This window comes from Typopeltis vanoorti, chromosome 1 (assembly GCF_054136105.1).
Source record: "Typopeltis vanoorti isolate ZY-2024b chromosome 1, IOZ_Tvanoo_1.0, whole genome shotgun sequence".
NCBI classification, from domain to species: domain Eukaryota; kingdom Metazoa; phylum Arthropoda; class Arachnida; order Uropygi; family Thelyphonidae; genus Typopeltis; species Typopeltis vanoorti.
Window position 1 is genome coordinate 61,820,479 of NC_143549.1, and position 15,286 is coordinate 61,835,764.

At 35.8% G+C, this 15,286-nt stretch overlaps 1 protein-coding gene across 1 annotated transcript in view; it reads right to left on the reverse strand.

Moving 5' to 3' along the window:
• The window catches only part of LOC150110030 (acetoacetyl-CoA synthetase-like), a 175,448-nt gene extending 166,878 nt beyond the window's left edge, over positions 1 to 8,570 (reverse strand). Inside the window, exons 1-2 of the mRNA XM_090390793.1 lie at positions 8,538 to 8,570; positions 6,414 to 6,536 (exon numbers count right to left, since the gene is read on the reverse strand). Coding sequence (XP_090246919.1) covers positions 6,414 to 6,534 — 121 coding nt within the window. The 5' untranslated portion in view covers positions 6,535 to 6,536; positions 8,538 to 8,570. The remainder of the gene's footprint in view (positions 1 to 6,413; positions 6,537 to 8,537) is intronic.
• Positions 8,571 to 15,286: the final 6,716 nt, after the last annotated feature.

A 15,286-nucleotide genomic window follows, 5' to 3' on the forward strand; every position in this document is an offset into this window, starting at 1 on the left:
GAGAGGCCCTTTTCTGTACCCAAATATTGATACAAAAATGCATAGAAAAACAGAAATCTGTCTTTATGTGTTTCATAGATTTTGAAAAGCATTCGACAAAGTCAGACACACTAACTTAATAGAAGTCCTTCAACAAATAAGGCTAGACGAACAAGACATAAGACTAATAACAAATCTGTATTGGAATCAGTCAGCTACCATTCAATTAGACAACATTACCACCAGTGATATTAACATCAAAAGAGGAGTGAGACAAGGATGTGTGCTCTCACCACCCCTGTTCAACATATATGCAGAAGTAATCTTTAAAAAAGCATTGGAAGAATGTTCAGAGGGAATCACAATAAATGGAAAGATTGTTAACAACCTTCGATATGCAGATGATACCGTGCTAATTGCAGATAATATTATGGATCTCCAAAAACTCATTGACAGAGTATACATAGAAAGCCAAAGAATGGGAATAAATATAAACATCAACAAGACAAAATACATGATCATCAGCAAACATCCAGCCTCATCAATGAAACTGACACTCAATGGCAAAAATATTGATCAAGTGTCAAGATATAAATATCTTGGTTGCTGGCTTAATGAACGGTGGGATCCAGAAATAGATATAAAGACAAGGATTGAAGTTGCACGGCAGTCCTTCATGAAAATGAGAACACTATTCTGCAATAAAGACCTAAACATGGAAGTCAGATGCCAAATGCTGAAATGCTACGTGTGGTCTATTCTTCTCTATGGAGTTGAAACATGGAAAACATGGATATTGAAGGCGACAACCATTAAGAAAATCGAAGCCTTTGAGATGTGGCTATACAGAAGAATGCTAAAGATATCATGGACAGAAAAAATTACCAATGAAGATGTCTTAAAATCCATTGGCAAAGCTAAACATCTTGTACAAATAATCAAGAAACGAAAAACACCATATCTTGGCCACATCATGAGAAACAGCAAATACCAACTTCTACAAACTATTTTGATAGGAAGAATTGGTGGCAAAGGAACTAGAGGAAGAAAAAGAATATCATGGTTTGACAACATCAAGATGTGGACAGGAAAGAGCAGTGCACAACTGCTCAGATTAGCACAAGAGTGCAGTTTGTTAGCCAAGATGGTCGCTGACCTTCGATAGAAGATAGCACAATAATAAGAAGAAGATTTCCATAATTAACTATTCAATACAATAATGATATATTTGTCAGTGGAATCCAACAGCAGGGATGGCAGTAATGTGTTTTTGGTGTGTGTGTGTCATTTATCAATATTGACTTTAAAGACCATAGTATATCACCATTTTTTTTTTTTTTTTTTTTTTTAATCAAATTTAAAATGTTATAGGCACCTGTGTAAATGGCATTTACATTCCACTACGGGAATTTTTTTTTGGTCTTTCTTTGACTGGTTCCTGAGATTGTCACTCTTTGGCATGGGCAAAGAGGGTTTTCTCCCAAAAACCTGGGTTTTAAACCCTGTATCTCACACATCAACTGCACAATTCACATTTTACAAATAATACAAGCATTAGTGTTTAAGGGCCATTAGATAGCAGTATTCACACAGCTTAGACTCACAGTCAGTGAAGGCTTGAAAAGTTAGTTTGAGCTAAAAGAGTTCCACCTACTCCTCTGGAGAATAAAAGATGTAAGAGGATTTATTTTGTTTACTTTATAAAGTGTTATGATGATAATTATAATGTAGTATTTATGATATAATATAATGTAAAAATGACAGCATTTTTATGTCACAAATTGTCATATCTATTATTTTTTTAAAACAACAACATTGTGAAAAACTGTAAGCAATGTTATACAGTGTTAGATAATTGTTAATAACCATTATAAAAGACAATAGTCAAAATATATGCGAAAATGTCACCGCAAATTTAGTCAGTTTGTGTTTATATGACTGGCAGGTAGATTTGATTTAGCTTTAAGGAAGTAAATTAGAACTAATTTGAATTAGGAAGAATTGAAAATAACAAAGAATTGTAAACTGTACACTGTAAATATTCCTTTTTGATTTAATCAAATCGTTTGTGAACAACACATTGGGCTGATTCTGTCAATGCACTATCCTGAAAATTTCAAACATGCATAAGATTAAGCTTAAGTGATCAATAATCAAGCCACGACTAATTAAAGATAATGATCAACATGAGTGGGGAATGCTAACAATATCTGCTTTGTCTTTAGTTTAAAATCTTATAATCTCGCACTCAATACACAGTCTAAATGGCACAGTCGTAAAACACATAAATTTCTTACACTATAGAGCATGAGAATATAGGATCTAGTAGAAATAAATAAATAGCAGCAGTCGATAGTTAAGGCAGTCAACCATTCACGACATTTTACAAGTTTAAGTAAAGAAAAAACAGAGACAAGGCAGAGTTGAGAAATACATAATAAAAATACAGAATGTTTATAACACTATAACAAGGTGATAAATGCTGTGGTATATTTAGATTTTGCAAAAGCTTTTAATAAGACTGATACATAACAAGCTGTTAAATAAATTGAAACAGATGTGTTGGATGAGAGACTTCCAAGTTGGATCAGTGACTTGCTGTCAGATAGGTATCATCATCATTACCAAATTCCTGAGAGGTACTACATGAAAAATTTACATCATTACTAACTTCCTATCTACAATTTTCCTCCAAATCAGTCTGTTACTTCTCAAGACTCCAACATTATCAGATCTTATATTTCTATCGTCTAAGGCACTTTGTACCGTATCAATCCACCTATATTTTGTTATTCCTCTGGGTCATTTTCTTGCCAACCTGGCAGAGAACACTTGTCATGGGAGGACTTTGGCAAGAACATAGAAAATAAATATCAAGAAGATGGTAAGATAAGAGCACAAGCTGACTTATTTGCCAGGAACTTTTGATATATTATTATTATTATGTCACACCTCCAGGGAGTCCAAAGACTCGTCGAGGGAGAGTGTGCCAACAGCATCGAACAATTGAACCCCTTTGAACTACTAACAGTGCTCAAACTCGCTTAAGATTTTGTGAGCCATTAGTAGCAGAGGCTCTGCCAAATCGACCAACCTTTGCTGGCAATGCTTTCTTTTCCTTCACTGCCTCTTTAACTTCCTGTGTCCACCATGGAGCTCTGATTTTTTTATCCTTGCAGACAACCTCCCCACATGCCTCTTTGGCTGAATTAATCAGGGTTTTCTTCAAGGCAAGCCACTGAATCTCCAAGGTTTGGTTCCTGTTCTCAAACTCTTTCATTTTTTCTTCAATAAGCTTTGTGTATTTTAGTCTACAGTTCACATCTGAGAGTTCCTCAACTTTTATTCACTTTAAAACTTTCTTACATGTTATTCTTTTCAATATGAAATTCAGTTTTATCCTGCTCAAGACTAAATAGTGATCACTTCCAATTTCAAATCCTCTGTACACTCTGGTGTCCTGCACCAGGGAGAAAACATCACTATCAACAATAACATAGTCAATGAGACTTTTCTTATTCCTTGCCTCTTCTCTCCATGTGAATTTGTGCACATTTTTATGTTGGAACATGGTGTTAGTAATAACCAGTCCATGTCTGGAGCAGAAATTCAACAGGTATTTGCCATTATTATTAGCTTTGCTCTTTTCTCCAAATTTTCCCAAAATATTTTTGTATGTCTGACAATCATTTCCTACTCTGCTATTTAGATCACCAACAAGGACCAACTTTTCATTTTTTATTGTGTCAGTTGCTTTCTCTAAGACTCAAAAAATTCCTCCACTTCTACCTTAGTAAAACCTTCTCTGGGACCATTGGCACAAATAAGTCTCATTGTCCAGTTCCCCATTCTGATATTTGCCCACATCACTCTACTTGAGATTGCCTGCCATTCAAGAAGATTAGCCTTATTTTGTGTTGAATACTATGGCTACTCCTTAGATATCAGAAAGATAGGTATCAGAAAGTTGTATATGGGGGGATGCAATATCCCAAAAGAGGAAGGTCACATGGTGTGCCACAAGGATCAGTTTTGTGATCATTGTTGTGAAGTTTGTATATTATTAATATTGGGATGGCTTTAACTAGTGAGATGTAGCTGTTTACAGAAGATGCAAAATTGAGGAGAGAGCCATGCAGTGTCAAGCAGATGTTATGGCCTTACAGGAGGATGTGAATAGATTGCATGAATGGGCAGGTAAGTAGAAATATCAGTCCAAGGTTGCAAAGTGTAAGGTTTTGAAATTTAGTAAGCAACGATGGGATGCAAAGTATACACTTGGTGGGGAAACTTTTAAGGAAGTAGAGGAGAAGGAGATGAGAGATCTGGGAGTGGTGGTGGTAGACAAGGACCTGAAATTCAGAGGCCACACTGCACAAGTTGTGATGATGTCACATCAGATAATGGCAATGATGCAGAGGACCCTGACATTCAGAAATAGAGAGGTTATGATACCATTGTGCAAGGCCTTGATCAGGCCTCATATGGATTGTTGTGCATAGATTTGGTCACCAGGTGTTCATGGTGACAAGGATATGTTAGAAAGGGTCCACAGAAGATTCACAAAGGTGGTCAGTGGTCTTTGGAATGTGGAGTACGAGGACAGATTGAGAGAATGTAAATTGCAAAGCCTTGTGAACAGGAAGAGGAGGAAAAGGAAGGAAGATATGATTGAGACATAAGTTAGTCAGAGATTGTTATCAGGTTGACATGGAAAAGATTTTCATGGAGGGAGTGAGCAGTAGGTTTTGTGCATGGAGATTGGTTGGCAAGTGGAATGTGTGTCTACATTCACACACCTGATGTGTTGTAAATGTAGACATGTTGAATCAGTTTAAGGCACTGTTGGATGAGCATTGTGGGCAACAGTGTGTACCTCTCATGAAGTCTGACTCCATGGAGGTCAGCTGGTAATAATAATAATAACAACTCTAGAAATACATCCAGATTCTCTCTCTCAATTAAGCACTTTTTCAAAGATTCCCATGCACAGCACATATCTTTTCTATTCAGCAACTGAAATAAAAGCATATTACAACACTGTCAGTGTCAACTGCCCCCACATTATATCTGAGGTTTTGCAGCTCCCAACACCAAAAAACTTTCAACCAATCAAAAATCCTTAATAGCACTGATACAGCCTACATAATATATGTTACAAAATTTTATATTAACAGCTTTCCTAAATTGCTTTACTTAGCCCCATAAATTGATTTCACCTTTCATTATATATTTTTATGTTTTGCTTTAAGGCCTTTACATTCCTTTCTTATCTTTTATAGTTTTTACATTCCAGTATATTTACTAATAATATCACATAATTCATTACCTAATTTATTCTCATATTTTAACAGCATCCTAGCATTTTTTACGTTTTTAACTCCTTTATTCACACTCAGTTTTCAATTTTAAAATCAAATGGAGCTCCATCTTATTATTTTACCTATCACTAATATCATACTCATTCATCACTATCTGCAATCTCCACTGCAAATTTCAAAGATTGTTACTGCCAAAAGTACATCAAAGGTAGACAATATATATATGATAACTTCATTAGATTTTTTACTTTAATTTTTAATTAAAAAAAAGAGAGTTGCAATCTAAAGACACATTCTGATGTGAGGTGCCTCTGTAACAAATACTTTACTTATATCTTTATATTTAAAGTATTAAGTTCATTATTTAGAAAAAAAACATTTATGACTAAATGAATGCCTTATTTACTTTTTCATAATGCATTAAAAATATGCTCTGTAAACAATTTCAATGCACTGACCATATTGTATGTTTTTTTTTTACATCTGGCTGGGTCTCTAATAAAACAAACTAACCTTTTAGACACTACATGGATAGTTGCAAGTATTATTTGCATCCTTTTCAATAATTATCAATAATATAATAGAATCTGCAATGGATATTAAAATGTATGCAGTGGCAATAACAACCATTGATTGTAATGTAATTAGTCACTGTGATGTCATATTTGTGAATAAGATCCAAATAGCAAACTTTGGCTGAACATTTAACTCAAATAGCATTCAGCAAATAGATTCAGACACTGACAGGTGCACGTGGCTTAATTTTCTTCAATATAAAAATTAGATTAATTACATACTATATACATATACCAAGTACATTTTACAGAACTATATTTTAGCACATGCATGCATGCAGGCTAAGTCATCAAACAGTGGAGGAAGGAGTAGAGGAGCACATTGAGGTTGACAGTTGTGCCTTTATGATATCTAAAGGATTCTGAAAAGAATTATGTTTTCAGAAGAACCTAAACAATTTATGTTAAATGATTTCTTCTTATTCATTTCATGTTGATTGAATATTAGAAAAGTATCATGTGGTATATAGTCTGTATAGAACTACTAATGTTTCTGTAAGGGAGAAAGCAACAAAGTACAAATAAATATTATACATACCTAAAGTGATCTGGTACTTTTCACTGACCTTTTCCTTGAATTTGTTCATAACTGTTTCTGAAGAGTGATTGATCCACATAATGTGGGCACCTAATGTCTCATCTGTGATGACACCATCCATTTCTAAATATGACAAAAAAGAAATAAAATAAATAATTATGCACACACACTGATAAATGTATTACTAATAATACCAATGTTAATAAAATCAATATTAATAAATCTAACTTTTTTTTTTGCTATACATAACATACGATACATACACACATAAACTGACTTGATATGGCAGTTAAAAAACAGTGCTTAATAAAATCCTCAAAATGTGAGTATAATTTAAAAATTATGATAGGTTAGAGTACCTGGATTTACAACCAAAGCAACTAAAGCTTATTATATTATGTCTGTTAAGTGCATGCATGTTCTCAAGCTGGAACATCTATTTTGAAGGAAATTTGAGTTTCTGAGGATGGGGAGTCACCACCACATGAGATTACCTAACCTGACCTTCAACTGAAAAGTTAGGAATCATTATAAAAGGACTTTTCAACTGAAGGTGAGGTTAAATTATAATGATTCCTAAAGAGGATTCAAATCTAGGTTCCAAATGAAGGGCAAATACCCATACATAGTACTAACATACTATATTATTATGCGACTCCTTGGAGGTGTCGCATAATAATAGTAAAAAGGTGACAAAACAGAAGCCACTGCTGGAGTATAAACTTTTATCACAATTACAAAAATGCTATTAAAAACATGGATTGTTGTTCTTTGAATTCATATATAAAATTGTGTAGCTTCTGCACTCAGTCCTCTTCACTGATGCGTGCTGATTGAATGAATCATGACTAAATAAATAAATATATAGATAAAAATCCTGACAGGAATTGTTCGATTTTGTTTGCTCAGAACAGTAGAGGAACCTTATCAAACTAAACCAACTATATATAATACATATATTTACTGATCAGATATTTTTTTTGTTTAACCTCACTGCAATGTAAAGTTTAATAACACCATGAGATTGTTTACTCTCTAAATAACTTATTTTAAATTTCAAATAAATAATTTATGTATGATTATTCAACCCAAATCCTTCGGTACAAAGATTTTAAATGAGGAATAACATTAAAATAACAACTGAATCGTGAATATAAAAGAATTTTAAGAATTTTAAATAACCAAAATCTCCCAATACATGAATTTATTCCAGATGCTTTATCCAATAGACTAAAATCCAGAAGACCTGCCATAAAAAATGCCCGTAATCTTCTTAGCCAGAATGACAGTATGGCAAGTAGGTGGGATGTATTGTGGTCCCAAGCAGTATCACCTGAAGTTTGCAATCACATAAACATCTTCCAAAAACCATCTGGATTTGACCTGCCCAGGAATATATGGACGACAGCTAACAGGATTCATACAGGCCATGGTGTATGTGGAGACTTAACTTCAAAGTGGGGTAAGATACCAAATCCCCACTGTCCCTGTGGAGCGAGACCCAAACCATTTACCATATAGTACAGGAATGCGAGCTGACAGCATATCCAGGTGACTTTATGGATATCTTTGACCTATCCCCAGAAGCGATCAACTGGATCAAAAACCTAAATGTTAAAATATGACTAATCTTCTGTCTGATGCTTGTCATAAATTTCATATTTGTATTTGCCTGAATGTACACTTTTTTTTTTTAATCATATATGTGTATCTTATCTATACTCATGTGGATTACATCTTATTGTCTTTTAACCATGTGTACAAGCCATACGATAAATAAATAAATAAGCAACTGAATGACAAATAACTGATTTATGATTAATTCATCCCATTTCACTTACAAAATATATTAGTACAGAGAACACACACAATTAATAATTTAAAACAAAAAAAAAAAAACATTTGTAGTTGTATTTTACATGGGATAGGGCTTCGAACTTGATGGAAATTCATTAGACTAAGCGCACATTCCCCTTTCCACGAAATGTATGTATAATTACAAACTCGTTAGATCTCTCTTTCGCTCGCTCATGTATGTACGTACTGTACATAATTAGATTTGAAATGACCTTTTTTTTTTTTTTTTTCAGACAAAAATAAGGCTTATCCCGTTAAAGCCCTTACCTTTCCTATTTTTATTATTTTTTCGTTTTAAACTGGTAGATCATATAACATTAAAGTGCCATCAATCATATAACAGCCGATCAGACATGCCACATGTTAATTTCACAACCCGAGACTTACGGTTAAATATCAGGAAACGTGCCTTCGAGTAAGTTATCTGTGGCGCGCTTTACCAGTGAGTGTTTGAAGTGGCAATTATATATATATATAAATATATATATATATATATATATATATATATATATATATATATATATATATATATATATATATATATATATATATATATATATATATATATATATATATATATATATATATATAAACTGCTATAACATTTATGAAAAAAAAAAATATATATATATATATAAACTGCTATAACATTTATGAAAAAATATAAAATCAAAGCTGTTAGAAAAAAGAATAGCATACATAAATAAATAGAAAATATGTATACTTAAATGGAAAATAAGAAGTGACTAAATCTAAATGATAAAAGATATTCAAAAAAGCAGCATGAATTCATTTACTGCCTAATAAAGGTATTGCCCAAACTTCAACTGTCTCATTATTATTATTATTATTATTATTATTATTATTATTATTATTATTATTATTATTATTATTATTATTACCACGGGCTACTCCAGGAGTCCTTAGACTCATCGAGGGAGGCCCTAAACATCATGTTCACACAGCTGTTCAACATTCTCACAGTATCTATCATACTCTGCCTTGAACTCGCTCACTGTCATAGCACCCACAACAGACTCTGGCTGCTTATTCCACTCATTTACCACTCTAAAAGTAAAGAACCCAGCTCTAACACCCCTGCTAACCACGCTCTTGCCCAGCTTCCATGGGTGTCCCCTAGTTCTCCCACCACCAGTCCTGATCTCAAAAATATCATCTGAATTAATCCTATAGAATCCTTTTAGCAATTTGAATGTCTCAATCATATCTCCCCTTTTTCGCCTATCAACTAGTTTCTGCAACCCACAAATCTTCAACCTGTTCTCATATGGTGCATTCCATAGACCTGCTATCATCTTAGTCACTCGCCTCTGGATCCTCTCAACCTCCTCCCCATCAAGAAGGAACCGAGGTGGCCAAATCTGGGCACAGTAGTCGAGATGAGGTCTTATCAGGGCTCGGTACAGAGGTACAATAACTTGTTTTTCTCTGCTCGTCAAGGTATTTTTCAACAACCAAGTGAGTTGATGAGCTGATTTAGCTACTTTCGCAATGTTCCCCCTAAACTTCATCTCCCTATCCACCAATACTCCCAAGTCCCTGGCCTCATCAATCTCTTGGAGTACAGTTCCACCAATGTGGTATACTGCTGCTAATCTTTTCACTCCGAAATGCATAACCTTACATTTTGTCACATTAAATTGACATCCATTCTCCTTAGTCCAGAACTCCAATCTATCTAAGTCATCTTGCAAGACTTTGACATCTTCTGCATTCACTATCGCCCTACCCAACTTTGCATCATCAATAATAATAATAATAATAATAATTATTATTATTATTATTATTATTATTATTATTATTATTATTATTATTATTATTATTATTATTATTATTATTATTATGTGACACCTCCAAAATACCTATATTAAAAGATGTTTATCAGAATGCAGTTGCAGCAGTTAGAATAGGTGATGATTTGGGAAAATGGTTTAAAACAAGCAGAGGTACTAGACGGGGGGGGAGGACCCAATATCACCAAGCACTTTCATCACACATTTAGAAAGAGCAATGGACAAACTGAAGGAAGATGCAAAAGGAATATCTGTACACGGAATGAGAATTAACAATCTAAGATTTGCGGATGACATTGTTATTATTGAAGAAGACGAAAGAGAACTACAAAAAACACTGAAACTGTTAAATGAGGGAGAGAAGAGATTTGGACTTGTCATGAACTTGTAAAAAACAAAGACACTGGTATGTGGTGAGAAAACATGAAACAAAGATACAAGTGGATGGAATTGATATAGAAAATGTAGAACAATTCACATATTTGGGAAGTAAAATGACGTATGATTTATTATTATTATTATTATTATTATTATTATTATTATTATTATTATTATTATTATTATTATTATCTGCGACCTCCGGGGAGTCAAGGACTAATCGAGGGAGGCTGTAAATTACCCAACCCAACTATCATACCTACCCTTGAATTTATTCACACTTGATGCACTAACCACTCGTAAGGGCAAATTATTCCACACACTCACTGCTCTCTGTGAGAAAAACCTAACTTTTACCCCTTTCTTGACTGCAAATAAATTTTACTTCCATGGATGACCCCATGTTCTCTCCCCACTTTCCATATAACGAAAAATTTCATCAGTTGAAATGCTATAACACCCATTCAAAAGTTTATAGACCTCTATCATATCACTCTTCTTTCTCCTGTTAACCAGAGTCTGTAATCCATATACTTGCAATCTGTATTTGGTATTTGGTAAGAAGAGCAATGTCTTTAGAACTTTAGAAGAGCAATGGGATTTAGGTTCTGTCCTCAGAATCTAAATCCCATAATCCAGATATAATCTTTGCAACTCTTCTTTGCATCCTTTCCACAGCTTGTTTATTCCCTTGGAACCCTGGAGACCAAATCTGCACACAGTAATCCAAGTGTGGTCTTATCAAAGCCTTATAAAGAGGCAAAATTACTTCCTTACCCTTACATGTCAAGGTTCACTTCAACATAGCAATTATCCTCTGAGTTGTATTTGCAACGTTTGCTATGTGACCTTTGAACTTTAAATCCTTACCAACCAATACACAAAGATCCCTTGCCTCTTCAGTTTCTTTTAACATAACCCCGCTAATATAATATATAATATGCTGGAACTCTAATCATGCCAAAGTGCATAACTTTACACTTACTAACATTAAACTAACAGCCATTTTCGTTTGCCTAGATTTCAGTCTATTCAAATCATTTTGTAATTGCTGAATATTAGTAGCATTCCTGATTGCCCTGCCTATCTTCACATCATCAGCAAACAATTGCAAATCTGATGATAGACCCTGCTTGATGTCATTAATGTGTAGATTGAACAACAATGGCCCAAGGACTGAACCCTGAGGTACACCATTGGTTATTTTTTATTTATTTTTTTAATATTAATCTTTGTACTGATTATCGGCAGTACTAACCTTACATCACGTCTAGACTTGATATATAGCCCTAAGCCTTTACAAGGGTTTTACCCTTTGCCTGTTCTGGTTATTTATCATTGTAGTTATTCGCTGGTGCCAACGCCATGCCAACAGTGTGACCTGTAGGGCCCTCAATTAAAGAACTTTTACCCTCTGCATAAGCCCGAGCTGTTTTAAGTCCATATAACTATCTGTGCTCCATACGCCATTTAAAAGAGATGGTGGCGCTGCAAAAACCTCGGGGGTTGCCCCATATTCCTCCCATATCTTACTAACTAGATCTTGGTTATTTTTATAATAATTTACTTTATTATTATGGCTATAGGCTAGTGGGCACCCTGTTCCCACCACCTTGGAATCAACAACCCAAACGTCACCATCTCTTTTAATCACTAAGTCTGACTTATGGAAACCTGCAGAGGTCCTATAATGTAGTTCCACCGAAGTCACCAACCTTTGTTCTTAAAGCTGTTGTTCAGAATGGAGACCACGATGTTATGTCTCCGCACGCGGACCTCGTGGGTGCGGAAGCAACACTATGCTATATGAGACAATGTCTCACTGTAGTGACAGCCAGCCCTACAGTTTGAGTCGTCACTACTCCATCGAGCTGTGCAAGATCGAGTGGGCAGGGCATTGATCCTCGTCCTAATAACGTCAATGTACTCGAACCCAGGGAGGAGTCTGGTGCCATCCCTTACCCAATCATGTTGGGGAGGCACCAGATATGACTCTTTTAAAGAAGCACCATCTACAAAACAGTGCAGCAGAGATGCCCACCCCTTGTGTTCTGCAGTGCTGACCCAATTAAGGTACCCTGATAATGGGGCCAGCCTTTAGCTCGCCTAAAGTCTTCTTGTATCAACGGGCTAGAGAAAGCCTCTCTGCAGATAGGGGAAGAAGATAGTTCTAAATTAATGGGACCCCGAGTCCACCATCATTCACCCTCGCGTGGAAATATGCAGTACGGGTGTCAGCCAGAGCCATGATCTCACGTCTGAACGGATAGCCTTGTCCATTCGGGACAGTACCGAGATATATGTCCAATTAAGCACCAACTTGTGGTAAAAGCGAGGTAGGAGAGCGGGAAAGGAGAAACAGTCTTTGCTGCGGCTTGAGAGGAGCTTTCCTCAAAGAAGCGATCCCAGCTTCTAAGATAGAAGGGCAGAAGACCTTCCCTTTCGGGTGAACATGATACTGAGATATCTCCACTCTTCCAGGATGGTCAAAGCATGCAACGGTCTCCCGTTCAGGGAAAAAATCTATCGAGTCGACCTTAAGTTTCTTGTCAAAACCCCTCTGGTTGTGACAAGAAACTTAAGACAACAACTGCCTGGTCAAGAAGATCCTGCAAGTCTACCTTAGTAGAGGCTACGAGAATAAGATCGTCCGCAAAGGCCATAGCATTAAAGGAAGAAGCGCCTAGAGAGTAGCCTATATGGCTAGGAAGAGAGAAGCTCATCTATGACGTAGTTAAAGAAAATGGGAGATAGAGGATCACCCTGGCGAACTCCCTGCACTGCGGGAATAGAAGTCGCATGGGACCCTGTAGGATAGTAATGAAGCTACCCAAGTATAGAATATATAGTGATGGAGCTACCAAGAGCAGGAAGAGAGACACTATTAGAGGCCTTTTGGAAATCCAGCGACGCGATATAGAGGCTTAAGGCGGCGTCAGGAATCAGAGAGAAGAGAAGAAAGAAGATATATATTCTCGGTACAGCCATCTGAAGGGATAAAAGCTCTCTGTCTATAATCATGCTGTATATGTTGTTGAAGTCGTTTAACTAAAGTTTTATGATAAAGTCTAAGTATCACAAGGGATATGGTAATAGGTCTAAAGTCTGATGCACAGCTTGAAGTTTCTTTCTTAGGAATGAAGATAGTTCTTGAACCACGTAGGTATGGTGGTATTGCTTTACTGGAAAGGAAAATGTTCAATAGTCTTGAAGAATTCTTCAAGTCTTCAACGGCACCTTCCGAAGTCTAGACGTAGGAAAGCCATCAGAACAAGAGGCGGAGAAAATGGATGGAAGAGCTGATTTAATCTCTTGGATGGAGACAGGCTGGTATATTTGAAGGGCAGGAATGGATCTCAATATCGTAGGTTGGTCATCATCATCAGGGAAGTGTGGAGGTGGAACAGAAAAGTCTGTACTCCAAAATTTAACAAAATCATCATGTAAGTCTGCTAGAGGTGGAGGGAAGTACCGTCAAGGATGGTTTTGACACATTGCCAAACATCTGGTAGATTCACACCCACTGTATACCATTTTTTGATATCTGTCTGTCAACTATCCCCTGATCCAAGTCAATAGATTATGTTCCAATCCCATATTCTCCAGTTTACACACAACAGCCTCTCGTGTGGTATCCTATCAAATGCCTTAGAAAAACCCAACATTATCATAGTGTATCCATTCCTTTATCCAACTTGGCCGTAATATTGTTATAAAATATGAGCAAATTGCTAAAACATGACCTTCCTTTAGTAAGCCCATGCTGTTCCCTGCAGAGTATAGAATGCTTGTCTACCTATTTCTGTATGCGAGTTCTTACCAACTTCTCTAAAATCTTCACTACCGTACCAGAGATACTAATAGGTCGGTAGTTAGACACATCAGTTTTTACACCACCCTTGTGCAATGGAACAATCATACATTCCTTCCATTCCTGTGGTATCATTCCTGAGCTGAGACTCAAGTTATACAAATGTGTTAAAGGCCTAGCCAATTCAGCTGACATTCCTTTAACAAACGGGCAGATATTCCATCTGTCCCTATTGACAAATTCTTATCCAGGTTATGCAAGAATATCTTGCATAACCTGGATAAGAATTTGTCCATAGTCAACCTCATATTCATGAACCTCTAACTCTTTATCCAATGTAACAGTAGGGCTATGCACCATGCTACATACACCTGGTTGATATATCTTAGCAAAGTGAGCACTGATTAACTGAACAATCTCCTTAGCTTCCGACACTCATGTACCATATGCATTCAATAAAGTTATCCTTCCACATTCATTCTTTCTTTTGCTTGCGACATAACGATAAAATTCTTTTGGATTGCCTTTAGCTTGCATGGTCAATTTCTTTTCATACTTCGTTTTAGCTTTTCTCACAATACTCGTTACTTTTCTGGCCTGAGCTTTATATATTTCATAACTGCTCGCACGATATTCTTTCCACACCATCTTCTTCTTGTGAAGATGGACTGTAAAAAAGAAATAAAGATCAGGGTTGCAAAGGGAAGAACAAATCTGAAGGCCATGGATAACATCTGTATCTGTAAAAGTAAAGTGATCAGCCTGCAGACGAAACTAAAATGCTGGAAACATGCATCTTTAGCAGTGTACTGCATGGATCTGAAACATGAGTAATAAATAAGGAATCAGGAAAATGAATTTTGGCATTTCAAAGAACGTGTTACAGGAAGACTCTAAGAATAGGACAGTAGAGAAAATCCCAAACGAAGAGCTCTATCGGAAGATGCAACCGAAGGAGAATCTAATGCAGAAGATTATAAAACGGAAGCTGCAATTATTTGGACACATCGGTA